This window comes from Heterodontus francisci, chromosome 38 (genome assembly GCF_036365525.1).
Source record: "Heterodontus francisci isolate sHetFra1 chromosome 38, sHetFra1.hap1, whole genome shotgun sequence".
Lineage (NCBI taxonomy): Eukaryota > Metazoa > Chordata > Chondrichthyes > Heterodontiformes > Heterodontidae > Heterodontus > Heterodontus francisci.
In genome coordinates this window covers 38,427,688-38,455,269 of record NC_090408.1, presented here as the reverse complement: position 1 = coordinate 38,455,269, position 27,582 = coordinate 38,427,688, and the positions used below count along the sequence as shown (strand labels likewise).

At 40.4% G+C, this 27,582-nt stretch overlaps 1 protein-coding gene across 5 annotated transcripts in view; it reads left to right on the top strand.

Annotated features, from left to right (window-relative positions):
- pias1b (protein inhibitor of activated STAT, 1b) overlaps positions 1–27,582 on the top strand; it is a 146,219-nt gene that overhangs the window by 57,261 nt on the left and 61,376 nt on the right. For 4 of the 5 annotated variants that reach the window (XM_068018138.1, XM_068018139.1, XM_068018141.1 and 1 more), the window contains one exon: positions 22,115–22,565. In XM_068018138.1, coding sequence (XP_067874239.1) covers positions 22,115–22,565 — 451 coding nt within the window. Of the gene's footprint in view, positions 1–19,140; positions 19,333–22,114; positions 22,566–27,582 lie in introns of those variants that run through there. The other variant, XM_068018143.1, reaches the window with a different exon arrangement.

Below are 27,582 nucleotides of genomic sequence, written 5' to 3'. Positions count from 1 at the left end.
GTTAAGATATCCTGATGAGATTTTTTTTCAAATGAAGTGACATTCAGGATGCTGATATATTTTGCTCTATTCTTCCCATTTCTTTGTAAACACCACAGTGGGAGGAGAAAAGCAACAAATTATTACGGATTCTCCATTTCACAGTGTATCAGTCTATCACAGTGTCATGACATTCTCACTTGATTACCCTACCCCTGGTGGACTGTATAAGAAACAGTGCAGAATTCCAGCCAGACATCGGGATTATGAGTGCAGAGAATAGTATGTTACTCTGAGACAGATTCTTATGAGAACAGAGATCAAGTAGTAATCTCTTTTCAAAGTCACATTTAAAGCTGCAACGTATCCCCTTGTTCTTTCATTTGAGACTTTTTGTCCAATTTTCTAATTTCCTAACTTAGAAGGAAAGCTTGGCTGCCAGTACCTCATCGATGTGCCCACATAATTGCGATAAGATATGTCAGAGCAATTCCATAATCAAATCATAGTCAATCTGATGCGATCCACATGTATCTATTCATCAAAGGTGATGGGATAGCCATCAACATTGAAGGTCCTACCTATTCTGTTTTATCCCCATCTTGCTGTAGCTTGTGGATTCTGCTGATTTGCCATGGCTGAAATTATCTAACTCGATGAAGGTTGGAAACGGAAGCTGGGACCTTTTGCAGTTTGTATTGCTCAGTGACGTAAGAAGCATGTATCCATGCAACAATTGTTAAGTAGAAGTATCAAAAGAGTGACTGACCTTTTGTTTTTAAGGTGCTTGAACTTTTTGCAGCATTTTTCTATTTGAAATGTGATAAATTAATGTCATTAGCCTCCTTTTCTGTAGTTGACTTTTTTGCTTTGATTTGCAAGAGTCATCAAGAGTGAAGTCAACGGCATATGTACACTAGACCATGGTACTTAATATGCTTGCAGTTAAAAGTTAAATCTGATCGAAAATAATGTAAGAACAGTTTGCTCTCTGTGTGGGGGTCATAAATATATTTTTAGTTATTACATGGCATAACAGGATGCAGCTGTAGTCTTCTATAGGACAGATGGCTTGTAAGTTTGACCATTGTGGTATTGGGAGTGCAAAAGAGAAATTGTTCTGGAGCACCATTAAAAAAAGTCAGATATATCTTAATATGTTTGTAATAGCAAACCTGGATGAACAAGTGAATTAATTCTGGATTTGAATTTCATATGGGGGACAGAGTTCAGGAGCATTTTTTTGTGAAGTAGCAGCATATGAAGTTTTGCCACCAGTATTAAGTAGACAAAGAAATTACAATTGCAGCAGCAGTTCTGTTACTACAGCGCTGCTTTAGTCATCATGTTGTAGAGGTCTTTGTGGCCACATGTCTGTGTTGTGTACAAGAGACTTCTGGAGATGCTGTTGCTCTCCCTTATTATTGGGAAAATGGATAGATGGTGCTGGACGTCTCCTTAGTGTTCAGTGAGATCATGGGGTGTGGTAGACAGATCCCCTCTGTGGCGATGTGTTGTACTGCCATTCTGCCGAAGATACCTGCATGTTAAATCCTGACGAGCACTGATAATTTTACACTTGAATCAGGAAGAAAATGGTAATTAGCTCAAGTTTGCATTTTGATCCATGCTGCAACTGTGCGGTGATTGCCTCTTTTCCCTAAGGTAGCACTGTAATCAGGTCATGGAGTCCCAGGAATACATGTAACTATAGTAACTTCATGTTTTGACCACTAGGTCAAAACTTAATACTGTGATAAGACGTAATGATGTACTCTTAACAAGATGAAAATATAAAACAGTATTTATGCCCTGATGGGGTGGAGGGATGGATGGAACCTTGGGACTACAATAATGTTTTAGTATATTTTCTGATACTAAGTGCAGAAGCAATAATATTTGACGTAGTAGAGGCATACTCTGCTTCTGCTTCACAAACCACTGACCACCTCTAGGCGCTCACCCATTGTCTCTTGAGACAAGGAGGCCAAAGAAGAAGAGGCATGCTCGACAAACTGAAGGCAAAAGCAATGAAAAACCTATTCAATTCAGGAGCAGGTATTACCAAGCAGAGCTTTTTTTAAAAAAAAAGTTATTTAATACTTTTTTTGAAGTGTGCATTCTGCTAGTGTATCTCACTGAGTTGGCGGTTAATAAGTTGCTGGGATCTTGATTACATCTTGGGACCTTGATTTACATGGATTAATGAGGCTCTGTCATTTTAGTAAGCCATCTTACAAAATTGAGACTAGAATGGGAATGGAGGGGATTTTAGTTGCACGAATGCCCTGTTTCTGCTGCCTGGGTGGGTTAAAATTGTCTTCATTGTGCCTGCTGTCACACTGTATAGTGATTGTACACTTAGCTGGCTTCACTAGTGGATCAACGAAACATGGTTACAACTCTAATTTGGGGAAAAAAGTCGAATTTATAATGTGCCCTCTTTGGCTTTTATTCTAGTACTGAGTTATGTGCATGTATTTTATGTGACTATCCCATGCCTCCCAAAAGAAATAGCTCGTATTAGGATGGCTCAGCTGTAAATTAGAAGTTTCTACATAAGCACTGTAGAGGTCTTTCCATGGCAGTTATGTTCCGTTGAATAAGTTGGTCTCCGAAGGTGAGTTTTTTTTCCATATCCCAATGCAACCTCAGGCCTAAGGCAACCTTTTTGTGGGTTATAATCTCATTAGTGATCTGTTGCGCAACATAAGGCTTTTGTTATATTATATGGCTATTAATAAAAAGGAAGATTAAGCGAATCTCTTTCCAATAACTTGTACAATCTGCATGCTTGTATATGTAGCATTGTCCCAATATGTCATCTTTGCAAAGTTTTTCAGAGTACAGTTTTAGGGATTAATTGAATATGTTCAGTTCCACTAAGTGAGCAGTAATTTCACTTTGCAGGCAGTTGCTTTGTTAGGAATTAGAGCATGCCTGCAGTCCTGCCACATCCAGTCGTGAATGGTGGTGGACAATTGAACAACTGACATCCTCAACAATGAGTGAGCCCAGCACGTCAGTGCAAAAGACGAGGCTGAAGCATTTGCATCCATCTTCAGCCAGAGGTGCCAAGTGGATTATCCATCTCGGCTCCTCCTGAGGTCTCCAGCATCACAGATGCCATCTTCAGCCAATCTGATTCATTCCATGTGATAGCAAGAAATGGCTGAAGGCACTAGATATTGCAAAGGCTACGGACCCTGACAACATTCCGGCAATGTTACTGAAGACTTGTGCTCCAGAACTGGCTGCACCCCTCGCCAAGCTGTTCCAGTACAGCTACAACACTGGCATCTACCCGGCAATGTGGAAAATTGCGCGGTATGTCCTGTCCACAAAAAGCAGGACAAATCCAACCCGGCTAATTACCGCTCTATCAGTCTACTCTTGATCATCGGCAAAGTGATGGAAGGGGTCAGGTGCTGTCGAGCGGCATTTGCTTAGCAATAACCTGCTTATGACGCTCAGTTTAGGTTCCGACAGGGCCACTGAGCTCCTGACCTCATTGGAGCCTTGGTCCAAACGTGGACAAAAGAGCTGAATTCCAGAGGTGGAGTGAGAGTGACTACCCTTGACATCAAGGCAGCATTTGACCGAGTATGGCATCAAGGAGCCCTAGCAAAACTGGAGTCAATGGGAATTGGGGAAACTCTCCGCTGGTTGGAGTCATACCTAGCACAAAGAAAGATGGTTGTGGTTGTTGGTCAATCATCTCAGTCCCAGGACATCACTGCAGGAGTTCCTCAGGGTAGTGTCCTAGGGCCAACCATCTTCAGCTGCTTCATCAATGGCCTTCCCTCCATCATAAGGTCAGAAGTGGGTACATTCTCTGCGCAATGTTCAGCACCATTCACGACGACTCCGATACTGAAGCAGCCCATGTCCGTATGCAGCAAGACCTGGACAACATCCAGGCTTGGGCTGATAAGTGGCAAGTTAAATTTGTGCTACACAAGTGCCAGGCAATGACCATCTCAAACAAGAGAGAATCTAACCATCACCTCTTCATGTTCAGTGGTATCCTGGGGGTTACCATTGACCAGAAACTGAACTGGACTAGCCACACAAAAAATGCTGTGGCTACAAGAACAGGTCAGAGGCTGGGAATTCTGTGGCAAGTAACTTATCTCCTGACTCCCCAAAGCCTGCTCACCGTCTACAAGGTACAAGTCAGGAGTGTGATTGAGTACTCGCCACTTGCCTGGATGGGTGTAGCTCCAACAATACTCAAGAAGCTCGACACCATCCAGGACAAAGCAGCCCACTGGATTGGCACCCCATATACCACCTTCAACATTCACTCCCTCCACCACCGACGCACAGTGGCAGCAGGGTGTACCATCTACAAGATGCACTGCAGCAACTCACAAAGGCTCCTTCGACAGCACCTTCCAAACACATGACCTCTACCTCCTAGAAGGACAAGAGCTGCAGATACATGGGAACACCACCACCTGCAAGTTCCCCTCCAAGACGCACACCATCCTGACTTGGATCAGTATCACTGTTTCTTCACTGTTGCTGGGTCAGAATCCTGGAACTCCCTTCCTAACAGCTCTGTGGGTATACCTACACCTCAAAGACTGCAGCAGTTCAAGAAAGCAGCTCACCAGCATCTTTTCAAGGGCATTTAGTGATGGGCAATAAATACTAGCCAACGATACCCACATCCCATGAACAAATAAAAAGGACTGGAAAATTCCACTTGCCAGCTTGCCTGTATAGTTGTGCTGAATAACAATCATTTGCCAACTAAAACGTAGCATCAGTATGTTGCTCTATTTCCTGGTTTTATTTTTCTTTGCTTCCTTGTATCCAATACTGTTGTACAGTTGCAGCTTGTCTTTACCCCATTTACTAGCTCATATCAGTATTAGGCGCTTTTATTAGGGAGCAGGTACCCTGTAAATTATCAAGATTTGACTGACATTCATGTCCAGATGCCCTTCAGGCCTAGTTGGCATGAATAAGTCAGAAAATACATGAGTTACATTCTTTTTCTTCTGGGACGAAGTAGTGACTCAAACATGATGGTCATATGTAGTTTGACCGCGTGGAGGTGATGGTGGAGTTGGGTGGCCTCAGCATAAATATGAAACCTGATCATGTGACTGCAAATATGTCAGCAAGGGCAGCATTTAGATGGAGAGGATTAAGAATGCATCCTTGGTTGACCCTGTGATCGTATGTGGAGGGAAGAGAAGCTATTGCTGGCTGTGTTCCACTAGGATTGTAACAATGGAAGTGAAGTTCACCTCAGCTGGATATTGGAGGAAAGGTAATAAAGGGGCATGACCCTGGTCAATTGTGTTACATGCTGTCGAGGTTGAGGGGAACAAGGAGGGATGATGCATCATAGTCACAAGATGCCATTCACCATGGTGTATCACCATTTTGGCACAGTCAGAGGTGGGATTTAGGAATTCCATGAGAGTTGGGCATGAATCTACGAGTTAACAAAACTTTCAAAGGCCTTGGGATAGGAATGGGGTGTTCTGAGATCAGACGAATAGATTAAGGGTGGATTTTTTGGGTGGGCAGATTTAATAGTTTTGAAGGCGAAGGCGGAAGAAAAAGCATAGTGGCGCAGTGGTTAGCACCGCAGCCTCACAGCTCCAGCGACCCGGGTTCAATTCTGGATACTGCCTGTGTGGAGTTTGCAAGTTCTCCCTGTGTCTGTGTGGGTTTCCTCCCACAAGCCAAAGACTTGCTGGTTGATAGGTTAATTGGCCATTATAAATTGCCCCTAGTATAGGTAGGTGGTAGGGAAATATAGGGACAGGTGGGGCTGTGGTAGGAATATGGAATTAGTGTAGGATTAGTATCAATGGGTGGTTGATGGTCGGCACAGACTCGGGCCGAAGGGCCTATTTCAGTGCTGTATCTCTGTAACTGTAACTAAACTAAACATTAACATTGGGTCCAGTAATACTTGCATTTACCTCTCCCCGTACTCCACTATTGATAGTACTTTTTAATGTAGTAAAGTGACCCAAGACACTTGACAGGAGTGTTACAAAGGAAATTTTGACACAGGGTCACATAGAAATTTTGGGACAGATGATGCAAAGCTTGCTGAGAGGTAGGTTTTAAGCAGAGCTTTAAGGAGACAGAGTTGGAGAGTCGGAGAGGTTTAGGGAGGGAACTCCAGAGTTCAGGGCTTGGCAGCTGAAGGCACGGCAATCTCATGGTGAGAAAACTTCCATTTCCAACCACATGCAGCTTTTTAAATGTACAATTACTTGAAATCTACTGGTATAAGTCTACTGGTCAGAGTACTTTTGGTAAGTAAGGACCACTTAAAGTAAGTTGTGGTGTGTGTTCTGGAATAGCAATGTCTCTTGCTGCACACCATCTGTTGGGCCTCTACTAGTGGAGGTGCTGCAGCTGAATGGGGGGAAATTCAGCAAATGTGCACTCATCGTTGTGTTTGGGCATTCACATTTTTAAAGCTGAAAACTCTTTTTCTATCCTGTATGCCTGACTCCCCAGATATATTTGTTACACATTTAACTCTGGCAGTAATTATTTTCAAAGTAGCAACTCAGTACATTCCAAGCTCTACCAAAAAAGATTTTGAAATTCTCTGCCATTTTAAAGCAGTATTAGGTGTTGTGAAAAGAGTGAATCATCTGTAAAGTTTTGTTTAAAAGCAGATGTTTACTTGTAATGCAATAGTCAGTAGAAATAAAATCAGTTTGACTGAAATTACTTTCTTGCAGTGAATTCCAGTTGACATCTAGTCACAACAGGGCTGTTTCTGTAATGCTTTTGACAGATAAATTACAGTTTTGTTCATTGGAAAATATGTTCTGTTCCTCTGTAAGCTAAAGTTTTTGCTGTCCGTCATACAAATGGGATTTGTTCTATTAAAATGGTTTCTCTGGATTTAAATGTCCTGTTACAGATTTGAATGACACAGGTAACCTGCTCTAGAAAGCCTTGTTAGCTGAAGTGTAGATTGAAAAAGAGGCAAACGCTACAACGACTTAAAGTCAAGTTATGGGGAATTTTTGGTCATCTGCATCCTAAATGTCTTCTGTTTCTCACTATCTTCACATGGTGGGTTTACATGCGAACATACAAATTCGGAGCATGAGTAGGCCACTCGGCCCTTTGAGCCTGCTCCGCCATTCAATAAGTTCATGGCTGAACTGATTACTCCACGTTTCCACCTACCCCTGTTTACCTTCTACCCCCTTGCTTATCAAGAATTTATCTACCTCTGCCTTAAAACTATTCAAAGACTCTGTTCCACTGCCTTTTGAGGAAGAGAATTTCAAAGACACTCAACCCTCTCTGTAAAGTGCAGAGCGGCAGTGAGATGCTGCCTCCACAGGCGCGCAACCTTCTGACTCTGAGGTGAGAATGCCACCCACTGAGCTACGGCTGACACTTTTCCTGCTTGAAAACAGAAGTGTTCTCATGATTTTTTTATGTTTGAGAGGAGAGGGGGGTGGTGGTGGCAGTGGGGAGCATATTTAAAAGATAGGCGTTTTTTTCATTTCAGCCCACTTTTTTTTCCTTCATGATTCAAAGCTCAAGAGCCAACCATTTATTCCTGAACCATCACCTCAAAAGTTGTATCAGATTCTCCAAACTGTAGGATATTTCTCAGATTCTTTGTTTAATGTTTCAAATGGTTGTTGGATTCAGCCAAATTAATATGCTGCTTGGCAAGCTCACAGTTGCCTGTCTGACTTGGACAAGTTCAAAGTCCTGGTGGGGAGACTCCCAACTTGAATCCTCTGCACCTTTTTAAAGCCACTGTTAACTGTACAGTAAGGAGTTGCCAAGTCTAACAAAAGAATAAAGCACAGTGTGATACAGAAATATGTTTTCAGTAGGAAATATACGACGGATTTGTGTCGGGTATCAGTGATGCTGATTTAACCTGAAGTAGTTTGAAAGTAGTTAAGCATTTTGGTGAGTTGTAATTGTTATCATACTGTGTGTATTTGTACTGTGGAAAAACACCTAGTTATAGAATTTGTCCTTCCAAGCATCAATTGCATCTAGAGAGAACATTTTGCGTTGTGTAACCCTCGTGTGAAATAATGGTGGGATCAATTTAAGGTGCTGATTTAAATGCCTCCCTTTGGGCAGAACAAGTATGTGCTGGCTTTTTTCTCAAAAGCTTTTATATTGTCCAGTTGTTTTTCTCCTGTGATCTTCATGCATCATTTTCCCCCCTTTTTACTTTTAAGGTCATATGTTAGGATAAGCTGGAATGCAGAGACCCATTGGACATTGATGGAATTATACAGGATTGTTTACCTATATTTCACACTCATAACCCATCTTATTCATGGATCCACATTCTGGGGGAGGTTTAACAATGCTATTCGCCATCTGAACCTGGAGTGTTTATACTGCCGAGCGTAGGTGTTAGTGGGAGACCCCCACATTTTCAGTCAGGTCTATTAGTCAGAAACCTTGCTTCTCAGCATGTTTGCATTGGGGGAGTTGAGATGTTTGTGCTAGACTTCAATTTGTAGTTAATATACAGTGGAAGCTTCCTTGTCAGGAGTTTCCTGAACTAGAAGTTGGAATGATTGTATTTGTGAAAGAGATTTTTTCAAACCTGGCGGAATAAGAGTTAAGACTGCAGAATATTTGTGTCACATCAGGGATAATCTGGTTTGAACCCAGATAAATTTCTCGCAGGTGGTGCAGCATGAAAGTGAGACCTGATGGTTCATTTATTTCCTATTGCCAAAAGTTTCCTTCATTTACACTCGTATTAAAAATCATTCTTCAATATTCATGAGACTACTGTGACTACAATAAGATAATGCAGACTATGTAGATTTTCCTTTGCTGGTCAAAGGACGTGCCATTTAGATTGAAGGTTTTGTTTCAAAGCCCAAAAGTGACTGTGTTTAAAATGATCCTGTTTTTCCTTTTTTTTTCCCCCCTCACCTGAACTTGTGCTGGCAGTTCATATGCTAAAAGCGCTTCCCGATGTGACCATAAACCCCACAGGCTGGAAAGGTCCCACATTTGATCCCTCTGTTTCATGCCAAGTTAGCTGATTTCAGTCAGGATAATAGAAGTGCTATGATTAGCTTCCGCACCACTGGGAAATCAGGCAGAGTTCCCAATCCTGCAAAGTGATATATGTGGATGATGGACAAGAATAGAATGTATTTAACTGTGAGGGTACCGGTGGTCAATTAACCTGCTGACATTCAAATGATCTCATGCATGAAGAGTGCTTTGAAATGCTGCTAGACTGATGGACCTGTACCCCATTATGAGTCAAGACTTTGAGAAGAGAAGGGCAGATTGGGAGCAATGAGTGCTTGTTATGCCTATGATATATTTGTGTGAATTACCTAATTAATGGCTTATGGTTGTCTAACGAATGAAGCTATTTATCATGTATGTAAGTGGCACATTCTATTTATAATCTAGTTTCTACAGACTATATTTGCAACCCAAGGAAATGTATTGCAACTGCTTAGATTTAATTTCCTCCGGTATTTCTCATGATTTATTACAAGTTTAATAAGCTGGCATTACAGTGGCAGAAAGTAGCATCTCTTGTGGCTGCTAAGCAGACGTCTAAAAGAGCATTTCATAATTGCTTAACCTTATATGGCCTAAGATCTCAAAATAAGATGCTGAAACAAGCACTAGCTTTTTTTTTTATTCTTTCATGGGATATGAGTATCGCTGATCAGGCCAGCATTTGTTGCCCATTCCTAGTTACCCTTTCCAATATATAAACAGAAAATGCTGGAAATACTTGGCAATTCAGGCAGCATCAGTGGAGAGATAACATTTTGGTTCTGTGACTCCATCAGTACTGGAAAATGTTACAGATGATTTAACAGGTTTTAAGCAAGTACAGGTGTAACGGAAGGGGAAGAAAGAACAAAAGGGAAGGTCTGTGACAAGGTGGAAGACAGAAGTGATTAAATAACAAAAGGGATGATGCTGCAAGGCAAAAAGGTACAAGTGAAGAAACAAAGCTAAGTCTATAGGAGCTGTAAATGGCAACAGCAGAATCATTACCTGCACCTGCTGTCTGAGAAAATGGGAGCAGTGGTTATGATCTGAAATTGTTGACCCCATTGTTGAGTCTGGAAGACTAAGTGCCGAATCAGAAGATCTTTCGTTGAGCGTCTTTGGAACAGAAGTCAGAGTGGGAGTGGGATTGAGAATTAAAATGGCAAGTGATTGGAAGCTCTGGGTCATGCTTTTCCACCTGTTCCAACTGCAGCCAGTCCTACATTGTGAGGCAGTTGCCATGTTACACATGTGCCATTATGATGTCATGGGTCCAACACTGACCTTTTCTTTGGAGAACAGGGCAGTGAGGCTCAGTCTGGAATGAGTTCCTGCCTCGGAACTCACGGAAGGCATAGTGACAAAGAAGGTGCTTTTTTTTGTGTATGTTTCTGCCTGAAAGACTTTTCTGTTGCCTTTACCTATTGTCTTTGTACTAAACCACACGCATCTTTTGGAATCGAGGTGGTCTGCTTGTGAGGTTTCAGCAATTTCTTTGTCGTCCATGCCCATTCAGGAAGCCTGGTTGGTGACCAGGTTTGTATCGAAGTGGAAAAGTCAGTGGACTTTGATGGGAGACCCTTGCAATGTAAGTGAGCTGCACTGTTTACAGGTTTAAGTGTAGCTTTAAAAAAAAAATGATTAGCTAGTGTTAGAGTACTAACATAAATGCTGCTTGAAGAGTACATTTTGCAGTAGGTAGGTGAACACGTGGTTGACATCTTTTCCATTTCTATTCCTCCTCTTCCTCCCCCACAGGAACCCAGTTTTGACTACTGTGATCTTAACAGGATTTAGTTTAATTATAACCTTTAAGGATTTTGCTGCATTTTTAAAATAATGACTATTGCACTCCAGGGTACTTTAAACCTTTTTAAATTTTAAGTTGCTGTTACATGTCAAACTGACTCCTGCTGGGAGGTGCATTTGTGGCTATTGGATGATGGTAGGATTGTTGTCAGGTGTGATGCCCGTTATAGATAAATAGCATTTATTGAAAAGGGAAAGGACTTTGAAAAGAGACTAGATGAATTAGAAAGTAGTGGTTAGTTGATGTGCAGTTTGGCTCCTAAAATCTTGAAGATTCTAAGATTTTAAAAGTCTGCTCCTTCTCTAGGCTGACACCTGAAAAATGACCGCTTGGGTGAAATAACAATGTTAGTGACTACGAACCCATGTCCTAGCAAGCATTGTGCTTTAGGAGACGAGGCAAGAAAATTGGAGTGGGTGGAGGAGTATTCAGAGCTCTTGCCGCCTTCCAGGGAAGATCGAACTCGATTGGACTACAGGAAGACGAGAGAACACGCTGCATGCTCACGCCAGAGTCTTACTCTACTTGAGATTGTCAAATCTATGACTGGGCTGACTGACAGTTCTCCTCATTTAAGAAATATCCCTGCTGTCCCAATCAGAGATTATTGACTTGCAGAAACTTGTGAATGTCTGTGCTTTTAATCTGTTAGTTTCTCCTGTGCACAGTGACAAAAATAAACAACCAAACCATTTTGTTTCTTTTATTCCCCCCACTTTTTTTCCCTTCCCCTCCCCTCCTGGGCGCTAACTGAAGCTCATCCAGTTTCACAGGCAACCATAGTCTTGAAGTGGACATTCTTCACTTGTGAACGAAGGCAGCTAATTTTGGTATGCTAATCAACTGTGGACAATATTGTAGCTGAGGCCGGTTTTGTCCTTGGTATTCAAAGACTTGCCCTTTTCTCATTGGATTGCAGTTGCCTCAGCTGATCGCCCTGCCAGCCCCCCAAACTAAGATCTATATTACAGACCAGCTATTGAACCTGCATCTTCTGGCCTCAATATCTCCTTTACTACACAGATAAACGCTAGTTTAGTGTGCAGCTGCAGCACTGAAAACACTCAGGATAGCCATTTATCCACCCTCAGCAATTCTGTCGACTCAACTTGTAATCTGAACTGCTCTGTATAACTGGCCTGTTGGTCACCTTTTAGACATGGTCAATCCTAATGCTTCCGTTCAGGATTTTGCTGCATTTTTAAAATGATGACTATTGCACTCAGGATTGAAAGTCAGCTCATCTTAGCTTTCAGTATATTTAAAATTTACTTGATTTATATGTCTATGTAACTTTAATTAGCCAATAAAATGGCCTTCAGCTAGTTTGTTCCAAGCAAGTAGATTTTTCCAGTATAATACTGATTTCCTGCCTTGTGGATTTTAGATAGACTGCTGGGTTTCCTGTGACTTGCATGGAAGGTTAGATGATGGTTTTATAAGGACTATCTTATATATCATGCATTAATCTGCTACTGCTGTGACTCTTGTGTCCCCTTAAGGCCACAAAGTCTAATTGCTGTTACATAAATTCTGGGTGTGCTCAGACTTTAAATTATTTCAGAGCTGCGACTTTTTAATGTGTGTGACTAGCAAGGTAGCTTAGAGGACTGGAAATGCGCACCTGATGTACTGTTTTTAATGACATAATTATCCTTCATCAATAGTTGTAATACCTTGTGCACTGTATTGCTTGACTTGATTTAAAAACATAGTCGGAAAGAAACTAGCTCCTTTGAAATTTACAAAAGTAATACACATTTTATTTATGAAGTAATTTAGGGATTTAACTGTCAATCCTAGTTGTTGAGTCTAAAATATATGACGAACAGCATTATAAAGGGCAGTGCTGTGCTTCTGTTTCAGAAATGTCAAAGCTTCGCAAGAATGTCAGTTTTTTTTATTGAAACAGCAAAGGCATGCAAAGAGAATTGCCTTTTTTAACTAGTGTCAATATACCTTAATACTTGTCTAAATGTATCTTGTGTTTTTTTTTTCAAATTTATTTTTCACAGGTGTGATTATACAGCATTGCCTTCCATACAAATAAAATAGGCTTCATATTACTTGATTACTTTATCTTTTCAGGTTAGTTTGTCTGCATTAATTTTTGTTCTGGAGAGTTCCCTGGTACGCAGATACTCAGTCCTAAATATGTCAGTAGTAGCTAACGGTGGTAGGAATGGATTGTGAATACTAATTAGCTTTAGAGCAGATGTATTGAAACTGTTCTACTGACTTTTCAATCTAATATATATCTTTTTTTTTGCTAATTATCTCATTGCCCTCTGAAGATGATAATTGCTGGATTACATTTTCACAAATACCACTCTTGCCCAAGTGGTCATTTTTCATGTGTTAATGTAGACCATAAATATTGGCAGATTATTTCAATGTGGGGAAGTGCAGATCTGAGACTGATCCTGTCCTTTCCAGGCACCCACGGTCTATGCACCATCCATCAGGGGCCATAGAATAGGACTAGAAAGGCAACCTGATTTGTCTCCTACATAACCCAGTGTTACTAAAGTCAGCTCTGATGCCTGTAATACTGACCTTGTTGGGATCAGGTAACTCAGCAAAGAACAAGGATTGAAACTGGGACTTTCTGGGCTATGAGCAATACTGCCTTTATCAGCTAAGTCATTGCAGACAGCCAGATCTGTTGTTTCAGGTGTAGACATGCTGTCATTTTTCTATTTCTTTAAGCATTCTACAGTTGCAATACTGGTGATGGTCCGAAATAAAACACCACCCAGAGAGGTTTATCCGTACGGTGTTCTTTTCTTAGAAAGTGGTACTGCCTCTAAAATTTCTGGTTAGTTTAGAGAGGATCCCTGTGATCGCAACAATTTCAGATCATGGGAGATGCCTTTTTTTCGCATAAGAGCAAAATTGCCTTCAAATGTTTTCACTTTTCTCCCCTTCTTCAAAATACCGCCCCTCTTGTATCGCAAACAAATGTGTCCAAGCCTAGGCACTGTTAGGCTATTCTATGTTTGGTCCTGTCCAAGCCCATTATCAGGTACAGACACTTGCAGGCAGAGATCATTGGATCACCTTCTTTCCTTGCTGTTTTCACAAAAAGCCAAGTTAGTGGCTCATCTAAGAAAGTGAGCAGCATAATTCGGAGATCTAACTTGGGATGTTAATGTTTTGTAGAGCTCAACGCACAATGCATGACAGTGTAGTAACATTTCAGAAACAGAAAAGATTTATGTTAAATTGGTGGGATAATTTGTGAAATGTGACCTTTATTACACACCTCATAAAAACTGAAGCTGTAATCCAAATTACACATCAATAATATGCACTGTGTAAGCACAGCTATTGCACTCTCTCTGAAATAACTGGATAAGTACTGTTTCCAACATCCACTTGTATGGGAATCTCTGCCATGGTGGGCACATAACCAGTAAGTGATTACAAGAGTTGAGATGCCCACCAACATAAACTGTTGAATACCAGATTTACTCTGAACGTTCACTGTGTGCATGGCGATTTTCTCTTAATCTTTCATGCTTTTTGACTTCACTGTGCCAGCGGTGAAAAATATGAGTAGGAGCTAATTGGATCCCAACCTTGTTTTTTCTCCAAAAAAATCTTCTAATTCTCTGAAGTATTCTAACTTTCTTTTATACTGTGACAAGAACTGATTACTCGGGGAAAGTGGAGTGAATTTGCAGAACTTGTGTGTGTGTGTGTACAACTGCTGATCAAAGTGGTTAATATCTTGGTGTCAGAACTGCTTCAAATGCATACAGATATGGCTGTCTGAGTTCTGTTTCTGATGCAATGTGCAGGATTAAAAAAACAATATTTGGGGCTGTAATAAATAGTCATAAAGAGATTACAGCACTGAAACAGGCCCTTCGGCCCACCGAGTCTGTGCCGACCAACAACCACCCATTTATACTAATCCTACATTAATCCCATATTCCCTACCACATCCCCACCACCTACCTACACTAGGGGGAATTTACAATGGCCAATATACCTATCAACCTGCAAGTCTTTGGCTGTGGGAGGAAACCAGAGCGCCCAGTGGAAACCCATGCGGTCACAGGGCGAACTTGCAAACTCCACACAGGCAATATGCAGAACTGAACATGGGTCACTGGAGCTGTGAGGCTGCGGTGCTAACCACTGTGTCGCTGGATGGTAGCGGTGTGCTATACGCTGGCATTTCACCTCTGATCTGAATTCCCAGTTCAGTAATGCCTCAATTTTAAATTTTTCATCCTTGTTTTCAAATTCCTTGGCCTCGACGCTTCCTATCTCTCTCACAACCCTCCGAGATCTCTGCTGCCCCCGGCATTCCCAATTCTTATCACTCTGCCATTGGCAGCCATGCCATTAGCTGCCTAGGTCCTAAGCTTTGGAATTCCCTTCCTAAATCCCTCAGCCTCTCTCCCTATATCTCCATTAAGACACTTCTTAAAATCCAACTGTTTGACCAAGCTTTTGGTTATCTATCCTGGTATCTCTTGTGGTACAGTGTCAAATTTTGATTAATACTGCTCTTGTGAAACACCTTATTACATTTTGCTACATTAAAGGCATTCTGTAAACACAAATAGTTCAAATTTGGCCCAGACTGATGGGTTGAAAGTCTATTCTGTTGTTTGGCTCTAAGAGTCCAAAGTGGAATTGATTGGGCAATTTTAATCAAGTTCCCAGCGAACATAGGCCCACCATGTAGAACTGTGTTAAATTTCTGCTAACTGGCAATTTAATTCAGAGACCATAAATTGCTGGCGTGGGAAATGAAAAAAAATTGTACTGGTGCAGTAGTGGGTAGTGTCGGTAAGTTGGGCTGAGGTACATTGGGCATAATAGAAGGAACTGTAATTTGCATCTAACCATGCTATACGTAACCTGGAGTGCTTGATGTTGACTGAGCACCAGAAGTGGAAAGTGTTCTGTTTCTTAAGAGTGCCTTTAGTACACAGCACACAGTTCACAAAAAGCACAACAAAATAGCGTGAGCGCTGCTGAGTTAGTGTAATGTGCATTACACATGCCACTGTCCGTTTCAGACTCAAAAACTCCAATGGTCTACTTCCTCTACCTCTTCATTCAAGTCTCACAGTGCTAATGGGAAATAAAATATGATAAGGGAAAAAAGGAAATATTCTTCCAGAAATAGGAAGGTTTTTAGAAAGTGTAATGAGAGATTGTTATCCAGAGCATAGAATATAATAAGGCAATAATTAGTGAAAAGGATCAGATGACTTAATAAATAGCAACTTGAAGTTTCCTGTATCCCGTTAGCACAGCAATTTCAGGCCTGTTAACGCAGGATCTTATATGTTTCACTACTTTTATTTTAATTTTGGTTTCTTTGCAACCTCACAAACTTCTATCGCTTGTTACATCTTGGTGTCAACTAATTTGTGTTTTTCAAAATGCTGATTGCCAGTTAATTACCAGGAATTTTATTGCTTTCATGCTGAGCTAGCTAAATGCTCTGGGAAGTAGGCACTGTACAGTACTTACTTGAACGGAACATTTTCAGATATTGTGATGGTGAAAAGTATTTTAAGATTTAACAAGGCTGGGTAGTTTTTCTGGTATTCCATTGCTCACTATTAGCAAATCAGAATAGAACACTGTTTGCTAATGTTGCTTTGTTGAGATTTCATAACTGGTAAATCTTGCTACCGTTTTATATATTGGCCAGTTTCCCCTTTTCTCACTCCCTATAAATTAGCCTTAGTGGGTTTTGAGTAAGTCGTACTCAAATGCACTATTTTCTTGAGATTCTGCATCTTACTCAGTGTTGCTTAAGTCAGTGGCAATTTGAGTTCTATCTGCCTACTTTCACATCTGTTGTATTTTACTTGAGCTGTTTAGAACTTCTACTTTGAGGAGAGCTTTAGGCTTCCAAAGCAAACAACAAAAAGCCACATTGTAGTGGAAAAGTTAAACATCACTGGGCATGACTGACTGTTCTCCCTTTTTGTAAAACTTAAAAGATTTGGTGGCTTTTACATTTTACATGATTAGGCCTTTGAAAAGTGAGTTGGATAAATGCAATTTGTGAATTTTGTTATCTTGAGCCGCACATAAAACCTGACTTCAGTGTGATGAATTTACCACAGAATAGGTTAGGGTGGAGAGAAAGAACTTTTTGTATATTTCCACCTGTTATAAAATGCAATTCAAGGGTAGCATAATTGACAGAGCTTCCACCTCTGGATCTTGGGTTTAAATTCAGGACAGATTGATGGGTTCCAGACCTTCTCTGCTTGTTGACAGTAAAGGTCTTTTAGATGAAATGAGATTGGAAAATCTCCATCCAATTTCTAGTTGTCTTGGGGCTCGCAATTTGTACTAGATTGACAGGATTACTGATGAGAGAAACGTAGGTTGGAAGAAATCACACTGATGCAATAAGAGGTGCTTTTCTGAGTTTGGGCTGAGGCAAATTGTTTGACAAAGTAAAGGGAGCTTCTCTCTGCTTCTGTTTATGTTGTACCTTACTTGGGAATGCTTGATGCTTAAACTGGGTGCACAATTTGGGATGTATTTATTTCCCCAATAATACTTCATCTTGAACACAAAATTCGCAAAAATGTTAACATTTTGCATATATCAGAATTGTATGCTTCCATCACTGCATATGAATCCAACTGTTCTTGTAAGCTGCTGAAGGTGGTTCAACAAAATTTGGTATCATTTTACATGTTTTTTGATCAGTCGCTAAGGTATGCAGATTCGGGGGAATGTTCAGTGCTACCTTTACATAGTTCCAGTACTGGAATAATTCCTATTTATCCATCCTGAGACATCAGAATAAACCTATTGCTTTTTTTGTTTTGAATTTTGTAAATGTAGAACTCTTCCCAAACCTATGTCCCTGAACTCCCCAATCAGATTTGTAGTGATGAATTATTACTGCCAACTTCTGCCCATTTCCTGTTTTAATCACCTTTTGAAGTGGTTACAAAGGCATGCAAGTGCAATATTCTTTTCCACACGTCGTGAACTGAAAACGAAGCAAGTCCTTCTATTTAAGATGCTGAACTTACACTTTTTTGAACCTTTCTTGTCTCTTCAGAATGGTTTCAGAATATGAAGAGGAGCTATATTTTAAGCAGGTTCCATTATCATTTGAAGGCTCAAAGCTGGGCTGAAAATGGCTGTTTCTCTTCTCCCTGTTGGTAAAAGAGCGCAATGTAAAGTTTCTACCTCCCAGTTGTGGTTCATAGTATAAAAGTAGTATTAAAGACACCATTTCTGTATTTTGTGTTGGAAATGGCTTAGGGAATAGAATTAAAAATGAGAAGTGCAGTTTTCTAGCTGTGACCATATTCACAATGCTTTGCAAAATGGAAACAATGCATTTAAGGGGAAGCTAGACAAATGCAGGAGGAGAAAGGAATAGAAAGATATGTTGATATGGTTAGATGAAGTAGGTTGGGAGGAGTTTCCTGTGAAGCATTAACATTGGAATAGACCAGTTGGGCTGAATGGTGACCTCAAAACATCCCAAAGTGCTTTACAGCCAGTGAAGTACTTTAGAAGTGTAGTCACTGTTGTAATGTAGGAAAAGTGACAGTTAGTTTGTATCCAGCAATCTCCCACAAACAGCAATGTGATGATGACCAGATAATCTGTTTTTAGTGATGTCGATTGAGGGATAGCTATTGGCCAGGACACTGGGGATAATGCCCCTGCTTTACTTCGAAGTAATGCCATGGGATCTTTTTACATCTGCCTGAGAAAGCAGATAGGGCCTTGCCTTAATGTTTCATCCAAAAGACAGCACCTTCGACAAAAAGCACTCCCTCAGTACTGCACTGGAGTGTCAGCCTTGATTTTTGTGTTTGTTACGTGAGTGCTTCTCTCTTTCTTTGTACAATATGTTTTAAGAAATTATTGTTGGATTATGGACACTGATTCATCTGGAATCTTGAAGAGGCTGAATTTTGTGGTTTTAAAAAAAAAAACCAGGAAGGTCATCTTCGAATAAACAAGTTTACTGTAAAGCACCTGTTTGCAAAGAACCCAGCAGGGGGTTGTGTTGTGACCCTGAAAGAGCTATTTACAAGGAAATGGCAAGACAAGATTTATGATCGTCACACAACTTGCCTCTGGAAAGGTTTTAGTTTCATTTTTAACCGTGAACAAACCAGTTGCTGTTTAGCCAGAGTCAGTTGGAGTTTGCTTATTGACCTGCCAGGAGAACAGAATATCCAGCCAGCCTATTTTTCTCTTGAAAAGCAAATCCTATGTCAAGTGTGTTTCCTGTTGCCCCTTATATTTGAAGAAACCTTGCATCTTTGAAGGAACTTTGCATCGAATGTGTGAGAATTGAAACCTTTGTTGCTGCACACCTGATGTTAGACCTATGTGAAGTCTTCCGTGCTGAATCTCTTTGAAAGCCTACCCAGGCTATTCATCAACATCGCCTGGAAAGAACTGTTCTAGGAAGATTCCTGGTGGCAGCTGCCTATTCACCTTTGGGACACCTCGCCAAAACAGAGGACTTATTCCATACCTTCCTTTAAGCCTAAGTGGGTTTTTTTATTCCTTCCATTTCTTTGTACCAGCTGTAAACAAAAATCCCTTTTCCCCTGTTAAGTGGTTTTGTATGTATGTGTGTGTGTGCATGAGGGCTAGGATAAAATAAGGGGCTTTAATATTGCAATTCGTGCGTATGTTTGCTTCATGATTGGTTAAGACTTGGTTTATAATAAATGGATAATTTTGTTTATTTAAGAAACCTGGTTGGTGTGCTCTATTCTGGGGAAAAAATAGAGTATCTGATTGTTTCGGTAAGTGAGAAAGTTTAAATATATGTTGTGACTTGTGGAGAAGTGGGACTGAATTAACAGTGCACTCCTCCCACCTCGGTCATAACATGTTCAAGTCCTGGAGTGGGACTTGAACCCCAACCTTCTGAATCAGGCGAGAGTGCTACCAACTGAGCCACAGCTGACACCTTTGGAGAAATTGAAAACTGAATTCTGCAACTAGAATTTGAGTTTAGGAGTATTTAACTAATACTTTAAGCTTGAATGGATGGGGAAGTTAAATGCTCAATTTTTCAGTTGTCTCGATAGAATTAACAAAATAGCTTTTGTGTTGTCCATTGTGTCTGCAGGAAACTGGAAATTTGTCCATGAACCAGACTAGTGGTTTTTGTGTTCTTCCTTTTCTGTTCTTTGGTGTAAAATGAAGCTGTGTTATAATATATTTGGAAAATGTAGGTGCTATCTGAAATACTAACTGGAAAGGTAAAAACATCTTCAGACCTATCTTTTTTGTCTTCAGTAAATGATTGAAATTGGAACCAGTGCATCTCCGGTGGCATTTGATGGGGCTCTAAGGCTGAGATGGGTTGCACTTCTCTCTGAGCCTTTCTCGAAGTTGTCACCTTTTATGTCCCGATGTGCTGCTGTGCCACTTTGTCTATCTCCGTCTCTGCAAAAAGATACAGATGTTGAAAAAGACAATTGTTTTGCTACATCACAGGTCAGTGATGTCACAGCAGGACGTCACTTTGCAGCAACAGCAATTTCCCTAGAAATACTGACTGAAACTAGGGATTTCTGACATAGCAAAGAAAGGTGTACAGTATTAAACATTGAGGTTCATTATGATTTTGAGTCTGACAGGTTTGGCTTTATGAATAATTGCACACATCGCATCATAAACTCCAACTTGCTGAATACCTGCTTCACCTGAAATCCACTTAGACTGTCAGACATTGAACAATTGGGAACGATTACAATTGGCTAATGGATTGCAAGAAAGTAACAACAGCAAATCTAGCTCAAAATTGGCACCATTTTTAATATGTATACATTATATTTTAAAATTAATGGGGAATCCATGTTTTTTATGCTAATGATATTCTGAACTTGAGTGTATTTTGAGGCTTATGATGCTAAAAATCATTCAGGAAATTGAATTTGTTTTGGCAACCATATCAAAGTGTGTGTGCACAGTGTCAGAGTTTGGAATTGGTTCATAGTACACAGCAGACAAATGGCAGTGTTGGGTAAAATGTGTTATGCAGCCTTCGTAACTGATAACTGCTACAAGTTGCATACATTTCTATGAGCAAAGTCGTTCCACTAGATCTAATGGTGTAAGATCTATTGAACGTGCAGAGATGCTGCAGATTTATCATGTATCCTCTTTAAAAGTAGTTCACCATTGTACTGAACCTTTCTGTTGCCTGTCATGTCGCCTATGAAAGGAAATAACCCAATTAGTGTTCTAACAAAATAAAAGCAAAATACTGTGGATGCTGGAAATCTGAAATAAAAACAAGAAATGCTGGAAATACTCAGCAGGTTTGACAGCATCAGTGGAGAGAGAAGCAGAGTTCTGCTTCCCCTCTCCACAGATGATGCCAGACCTGCTGAGCATTTCCAGCATTTCTTGTTTTTATTTTAGTGTTCTAACAATACTGACAATTCCATGCTATATTTCTCCTGTTTAACTAAACAGCAGCTTTTGAATGGTGTATTTAGGTAAACCTGTAGAAGTTGCTGCCACTGCACACCTGGAAACAGGCAAGTGCACACTTTCTTACAGATACCAAATCATGGTTTATTTAAAAGATTTTTCAAAAATCAATTCATGGAAATAGTTTGGAAAGGAAAAGTAGAAAAAAGTAGAATCGTATTCTGTTGTATAACCTACAAATAGGATCATTTCTCCTAATCCAAAAGAAAAGAAAATATGTTGAGTCCTGCATCTAAAGCTATAAGCTATATAGCAGTTTAATCTGGCAGACTTGTAAAATTTGGTTGTGCAGTTGGGTAATTTCTACATTGATATCCAACTATAACCAAGATTCCAATGTTGATATTTGAATTGCAGCATAGACTATCTGATAATGTGATAATGCAAGCTAAATGAACATATAGTTGGGTTGATATTCTGGAAGAGTCAGATCAGATTGGCCAACGGCATTTCTTATCTATGATGAAGACTCTTAGTATTTACATCTGCAAATACCTTGTAACGTGAATGTAATGTACTAAAACCCAGGAAAGAGTAAACTTTTCGCAATTCATTTTTTAAAAAAAGTACTTAAATGATGTTTGCTGCTTCCAGGTTAGGCTTGGTTTAATTTATTGGATGCTGGTTAATGTGTTAACCGTTGTTTGGACTGGGCCCTAATTTGAAATCTTCAATTTGGTTTGTAATGGGATGCATGAGATGTTGTAATTTTGTGATATAAGCCCTCATTAGTCTTTGCGTTAATTCATCACAAGACAGAGCATTTTCCTATTAATGATTTTCTCTCTCTCCTTTTTCCCCTCCCTTTTTTTTTTAAAGCAAATGGTTATGAGCCTTAGAGTGTCGGAGCTCCAAGTGTTATTGGGCTATGCTGGACGGAACAAACACGGTCGTAAACACGAACTCCTGACAAAGGCACTGCATTTGTTGAAAGCTGGCTGCAGCCCAGCTGTTCAGATGAAAATTAAGGAACTATATAGGCGGAGGTTCCCACAGAAGATTGTGACCCCTGCTGACCTGACCCTTTCTTCTGTCCATACAACCTCAACTTCCATGACTACGCCACTGTCGCCAGCTGCTATCCCACAGCTCTCCTATGATGGGCATGCAACAACATCCCCGCTGCTTGCTGTTTCCCTGTTGGGACCTAAACATGAACTAGACCTGCCACACCTGACATCATCGCTCCATCCTGTCCACCCGGATGTAAAACTGCAAAAACTGCCCTTTTATGACATTCTTGATGAACTGATCAAACCAACTAGTTTAGGTAAGAAACAAATACCCAAAATAGTCTTGTTCTGTTGCCATGACTATAGCACTTGTGGTTAAAATGAGAAACACTATTTAACAAACCAATTTTATTTTATTTGGGAATACTTTATAAGTTTACTCTAAATTTAGGTTATATCTGTCATGGCTTGCTCTATGAATAGCTGAAATAAAATTTCTTTGAATCATAAATGTCAGATTATTTTACAATATGAGTGAGTGTTCATATTTAGTTGAAATAGTTTCTCCAACATCAACTGTATGTTAATGGAAGTGATGAATTCAATTTTACATCACTTTTAAGCTCACGCCAAGAACAGTGACCAATTTTGACACCTATTTTAATGCTAATTTTTCTTTTATGCTAATTATACATTGAATTGAATTCAGATGGCTGTTTGAGGAAGAAGCATGACATGCTTTCGCAACCTGGGAGATGGGCCTGCATTTTCATTGGACTCTTTACATTGTGTTTTGAAGAGTGTGCTAACTCTAGAATGGGACAATATTGGAAGCTATGGCTTTTCATATTTTTGGGGGCACAGTGGATAAAGGAGGAGAATTTGCAATGCATCAGGCAATCTGATACAGTAAGCTTACCATAATCCTGTTGCACCTTCCTACCTGCACCCCTTCCCAAACAAAACTTATCAATCTTATTCTTCAGCTCAAAGGGAGATGGCTTGGATTCAACAGTTGTGAACAGATAAAGTTTCAGGAAGTACTATGTTAGCTTGTCATTTATTCCCAAATCTAGTTTGATCTTTACATGATTTTTCAATACCATGCAGCTAGGCACTGTTTCCCTTTCACAATTTGGTGCATTTCTGTAACTTGCTAATACAATATTTTGCAATACTTGAAAAATCTGAAAATTTCACACAAACTTGCTTTTAGGTTAGGTGTGCTGCTGTGCTTTTTATAAAGGTATAATAAGTGGCTTGATCAAATGAAAACTGATTTATCGGCTTCACTGGCTATCTTTACATTTAGTAACCATTCTAACTCCTTTGCTGTATGAAGATATTGGAAGATTTCCATACCTAGTTTCCACTTAACTAATTTTGGAAGATGACCTAATGTCTACCTGAGTGCGTGTATTAAACATGCTATGGTCAAGCACTTTTATTTATAATTTACAGTTATCTGCTTTATTAAATATCTATTTTCAGTTTTTGTTTAATTTTATACTACGCATATTCTTATCCCTTCTCCAGGTCTGTCCAAAATACGGCATACATTCTGATTAAAGTCACCCGATAATGCTCGTCAAAGTATTGGAAGTATGTTTTGAAGTGTATCTATCTCCGAATAGGAAAACTCCTTATTTATATCTTATAGCTTTATTCGAAGCCAACACTTCATAATGGGTTTCTATCCAGTTTTACTATTTTGTATCTGGAAGAGGTTAGAGTCCTGCTCATGGCTTAAGTTAGTATTTATGCTCTCAACCTCTGTTCAGGCATCCATCAGCTGGTTTGAATAGTCTAAGCTTTTCAACTGTCTGCTACCTGATGAAAACCAGTGCTTTGGGTGTTGTCTTGATGGAACCTAGTCTTAGAATATATAGCACAGAAGCAAGCTATTACGCCAACAAGTCTGTGCCGGCATTTATGCTCAATTTGAGCCTTCTCGCATCCTCCTTCATCTGACTATATCAGTGTAACTCTCTATTTCCTTCTCCCTCATATATGTTTATCCAGCTTCTCATTAAATGTGTCTATGCTATTCACCTCAACTATTCCCTGTGGTAGGGAGTTCCACATTCTGAGCATTCCCTGGATAAAGAGGTTTCTTCTGAGTTCCCTGTTTGATTTCTTGGTGACCATCTGATATTGATAACCTCTAGTTTTGCTCTTTCCCACAAGTGGAAGTACTGACTCTGTGTACTATCAAAACCTTTCATATTTTTAAATACCTGTGAACTGATCAAAGAGAAAAGTCACCCAGCCTGTTCATCCTTTCCTGATGGGTATAACCTCATAGTTCTGGTATCATCCTTGCAAATCTTTTTTGGATCCTCTCCAGTGCTTCTATCGGTTTTATAATGTGGCGACCAGAACTGCACACAGTACTCCGTGTGATCTAACCAAGGTTCGATGGATGGTTAGCATATTTTCTCTCTTTTTCAGTCTGTCCTTTTAGAAATAGACTCTAGTGCTTGGTTTGCCTTTGTTATGGCCTTATTGACCTGTTGTGCAACTTGTAATGATTTGTGTATTGTATTCTCAGATCCCTTTGCTCCTCTACCCCATTTAGAATCTTATTTTTCAGGTAATATGTGACCTCTTTATTTGTCTTACCAAAATGTAAAACCTCTCGTATATCTATGTTGAAACTCATTTGCCAGTTGTATGTCCATTCTACATGTTTTTTACGCCGTCTTGTAATTTGTTGCAGTCCTTCTCGGTGACTATCCCTCCCAGTTTTGTGTCGTCTACTAATTTAAAAATTGTTTTTGATACCAAAGTCTAAATCATTAATATAAATTGTGACCAACAGTGGTCCCACTTGTGGGACTTCACTTCCCATCTTCTGCCATTCTGAATAACTACCAGCGGCACAGTGGCGCAGTGGTTAGCACCGCAGCCTCACAGCTCCAGGGACCCGGGTTCGATTCCGGGTACTGCCTGTGTGGAGTTTGCAAGTTCTCCCTGTGTCTGCGTGGGTTTTCTCCGGGTGCTCCGGTTTCCTCCCACAAGCCAAAAGACTTGCAGGTTAATAGGTAAATTGGCCATTATAAATTGTCGCTAGTATAGGTAGGTGGTAGGGAAATATAGGGATAGGTGGGGATGTTTGTTGGGAATATGGGATTAGTGTAGGATTAGTATAAAAAATGGGTGGTTGATGTTCGGCACGGACTCGGTGGGCCGAAGGGCCTGTTTCAGTGCTGTATCTCTAATCTAATCTAATCTACCCTTTTTCCCTACTCTCTGCTTTGACTTTCAGCCAACCATCTGTCCATTCTGCTACTTGTCCTCTGACTCCACATGCTCTGACCTTATTCATTAGTCTATTATATGGTACCTTATAGAAAACCTTTTGGAAATCTACATCTACTGTACTACCCTTATCTCGTCTCTCTTCTACTACTTCAAAGAATTCAATGACGATTGCTGTCAGTCAAAATGCTCCCTCCCAAGCTTCTCTTCCTGGCCTTCATAGTAGCTGATATTGTAAATAGTTCCCTGTCCTTGAGTACTGTCCCTTCACTTTCAAAATGGCTGCATCGCCCCATCCTCCTTTAAAAAAAAAAGACAAAAAAAAAACACATCCTGGACCTCTCGGTCCTTGCATCTCCAACTTCCCTTTCCTGTTCAAAGTCATAGAATATGTCCTCTTTCCCACAACTCAATTTTAAATGTCTCTAATCAGGTTTCTGCTCCTGTCACGTTGTTACCACCTGTCTCAACCCTTCCGCTGCCTCTTGTCAGAATGTTTCTACGATATCCTGTCTTTAAACCATTTCCTACAGTTAAACACTAGGAAAACTTAGGCCCCTGCCACAAACTCCATATCATTGCCGCTGATTCCTTCCACCTTGCCGGCCACTGTCTATGGCTGAGTCAGGCTGTTCACACTGTTTACGGCCATTTGAGGAAGGGGTCTCGGGCTCCCCTTTTCACCCCTTCTCTGGCTTGACTGCACGGGGTTTATCCTTTTTAACCCAGTGATTAAACTTACCACCTCAGTGAGTGCTTGCTCCTGTTCCTGTAGTATAATTGCCAAAGAACCAATCAGACAGGTTTCCTTGAGTTTAAACAAAAAAGATGTAAGTTTATTGTTCTTAACATTCTAAAGCGGTTAAAATGACTAAAAATACGCTATGCATTTAAGCACACATTCACCTGAGACTGTCTCACACCCACACAAATAGATTACAGAGGGCTAAATAGATTTTGGTGGTTGGAATAGAGTCCAGAATAAATGGGAATTTAAATGGTAAATCAGTCCCAGAGTTCTCAGTTGTAATTGTAGTCCTGAGGTCCTCGCTGGGCCACATGCACAGTTGCAGGCTTGCTTCTCATGGCTCCTGAAAGCAGAAGAGGGGATTTGATCCTTGTCCCCTGGTTGTTGCCAGTGGCGGTCTGGACTGGAGAGAGAGAGCTGCCTCCTTGATAGCTTTTTGTTACTGTTCTCTGCTTTCTGTCTGAAAAAGCTTAGTGTCTCCAGAGCTTCACAAGCAGACACGTGATATTACCAAACCTCTTCGTGTTTTAATGAGGTCCTTCCAGAATCTTTTCTGATATTCAAGGCTCTACTCCTCAAGCTGTCCAGTCACACTTGGTGGGGGGTTGGCACTTTCAAAGTCAATGGGTGTTGATGGCCCTTGACGACTGTACTGATGAGGCCATTTCAGGTAATTTAATCAGAGAGCACCCCATTGTTCTGGCTAGGTTGAGTCAGTTGTGTTGCCTCCAGTCTGGTCTTTTGATGTTTCAAATTTAAATTGCAGTGGCCATCTTGGCTGCCAGTGTACGTTTTAAAAAGGTTATTTGTAAGAATTTCCAGTAAAAGTCTCAGGCAAGGTTCCAACTGATGAAATTAATATTTCCCGTTTGGCATGTAGGGTTTTCATGACAACGTCCTCAATGTCCTTTCTGACCATGAACTGTGTTTCTGAGCCCATGTTTTCTGCATCAGGAAAATGCTATTGGCACTGCTGTAACATTGCATGCCTCTGCCTGGACTTGCTAAAATCCTCAATATGCCTTTTCCATTTTCAAACTCAAATATTCCAGTCATCTCCTAGATTTCCTCCCATCCTCCAGGCTAGTGATTTTCAGTTCATTTAAAACTTTGCTGCCCTATCCTATCCTGCAGCAAGTCCCACTTATCAATCATTCCTGTCCTTGCTGACATACATTGGGCTGTGCTCCCGTGCCTCAGTTTTTAAATTCTCGTGCTTGTGTTTAAATTCCTTCATGGCCTCGCTCCTCCCTAGCTCTAAACTCCTCCAGCCTTACAATCCCAACTTCCTCCCCTACTTGACCTGATGTGCATCCCTCTCTCCC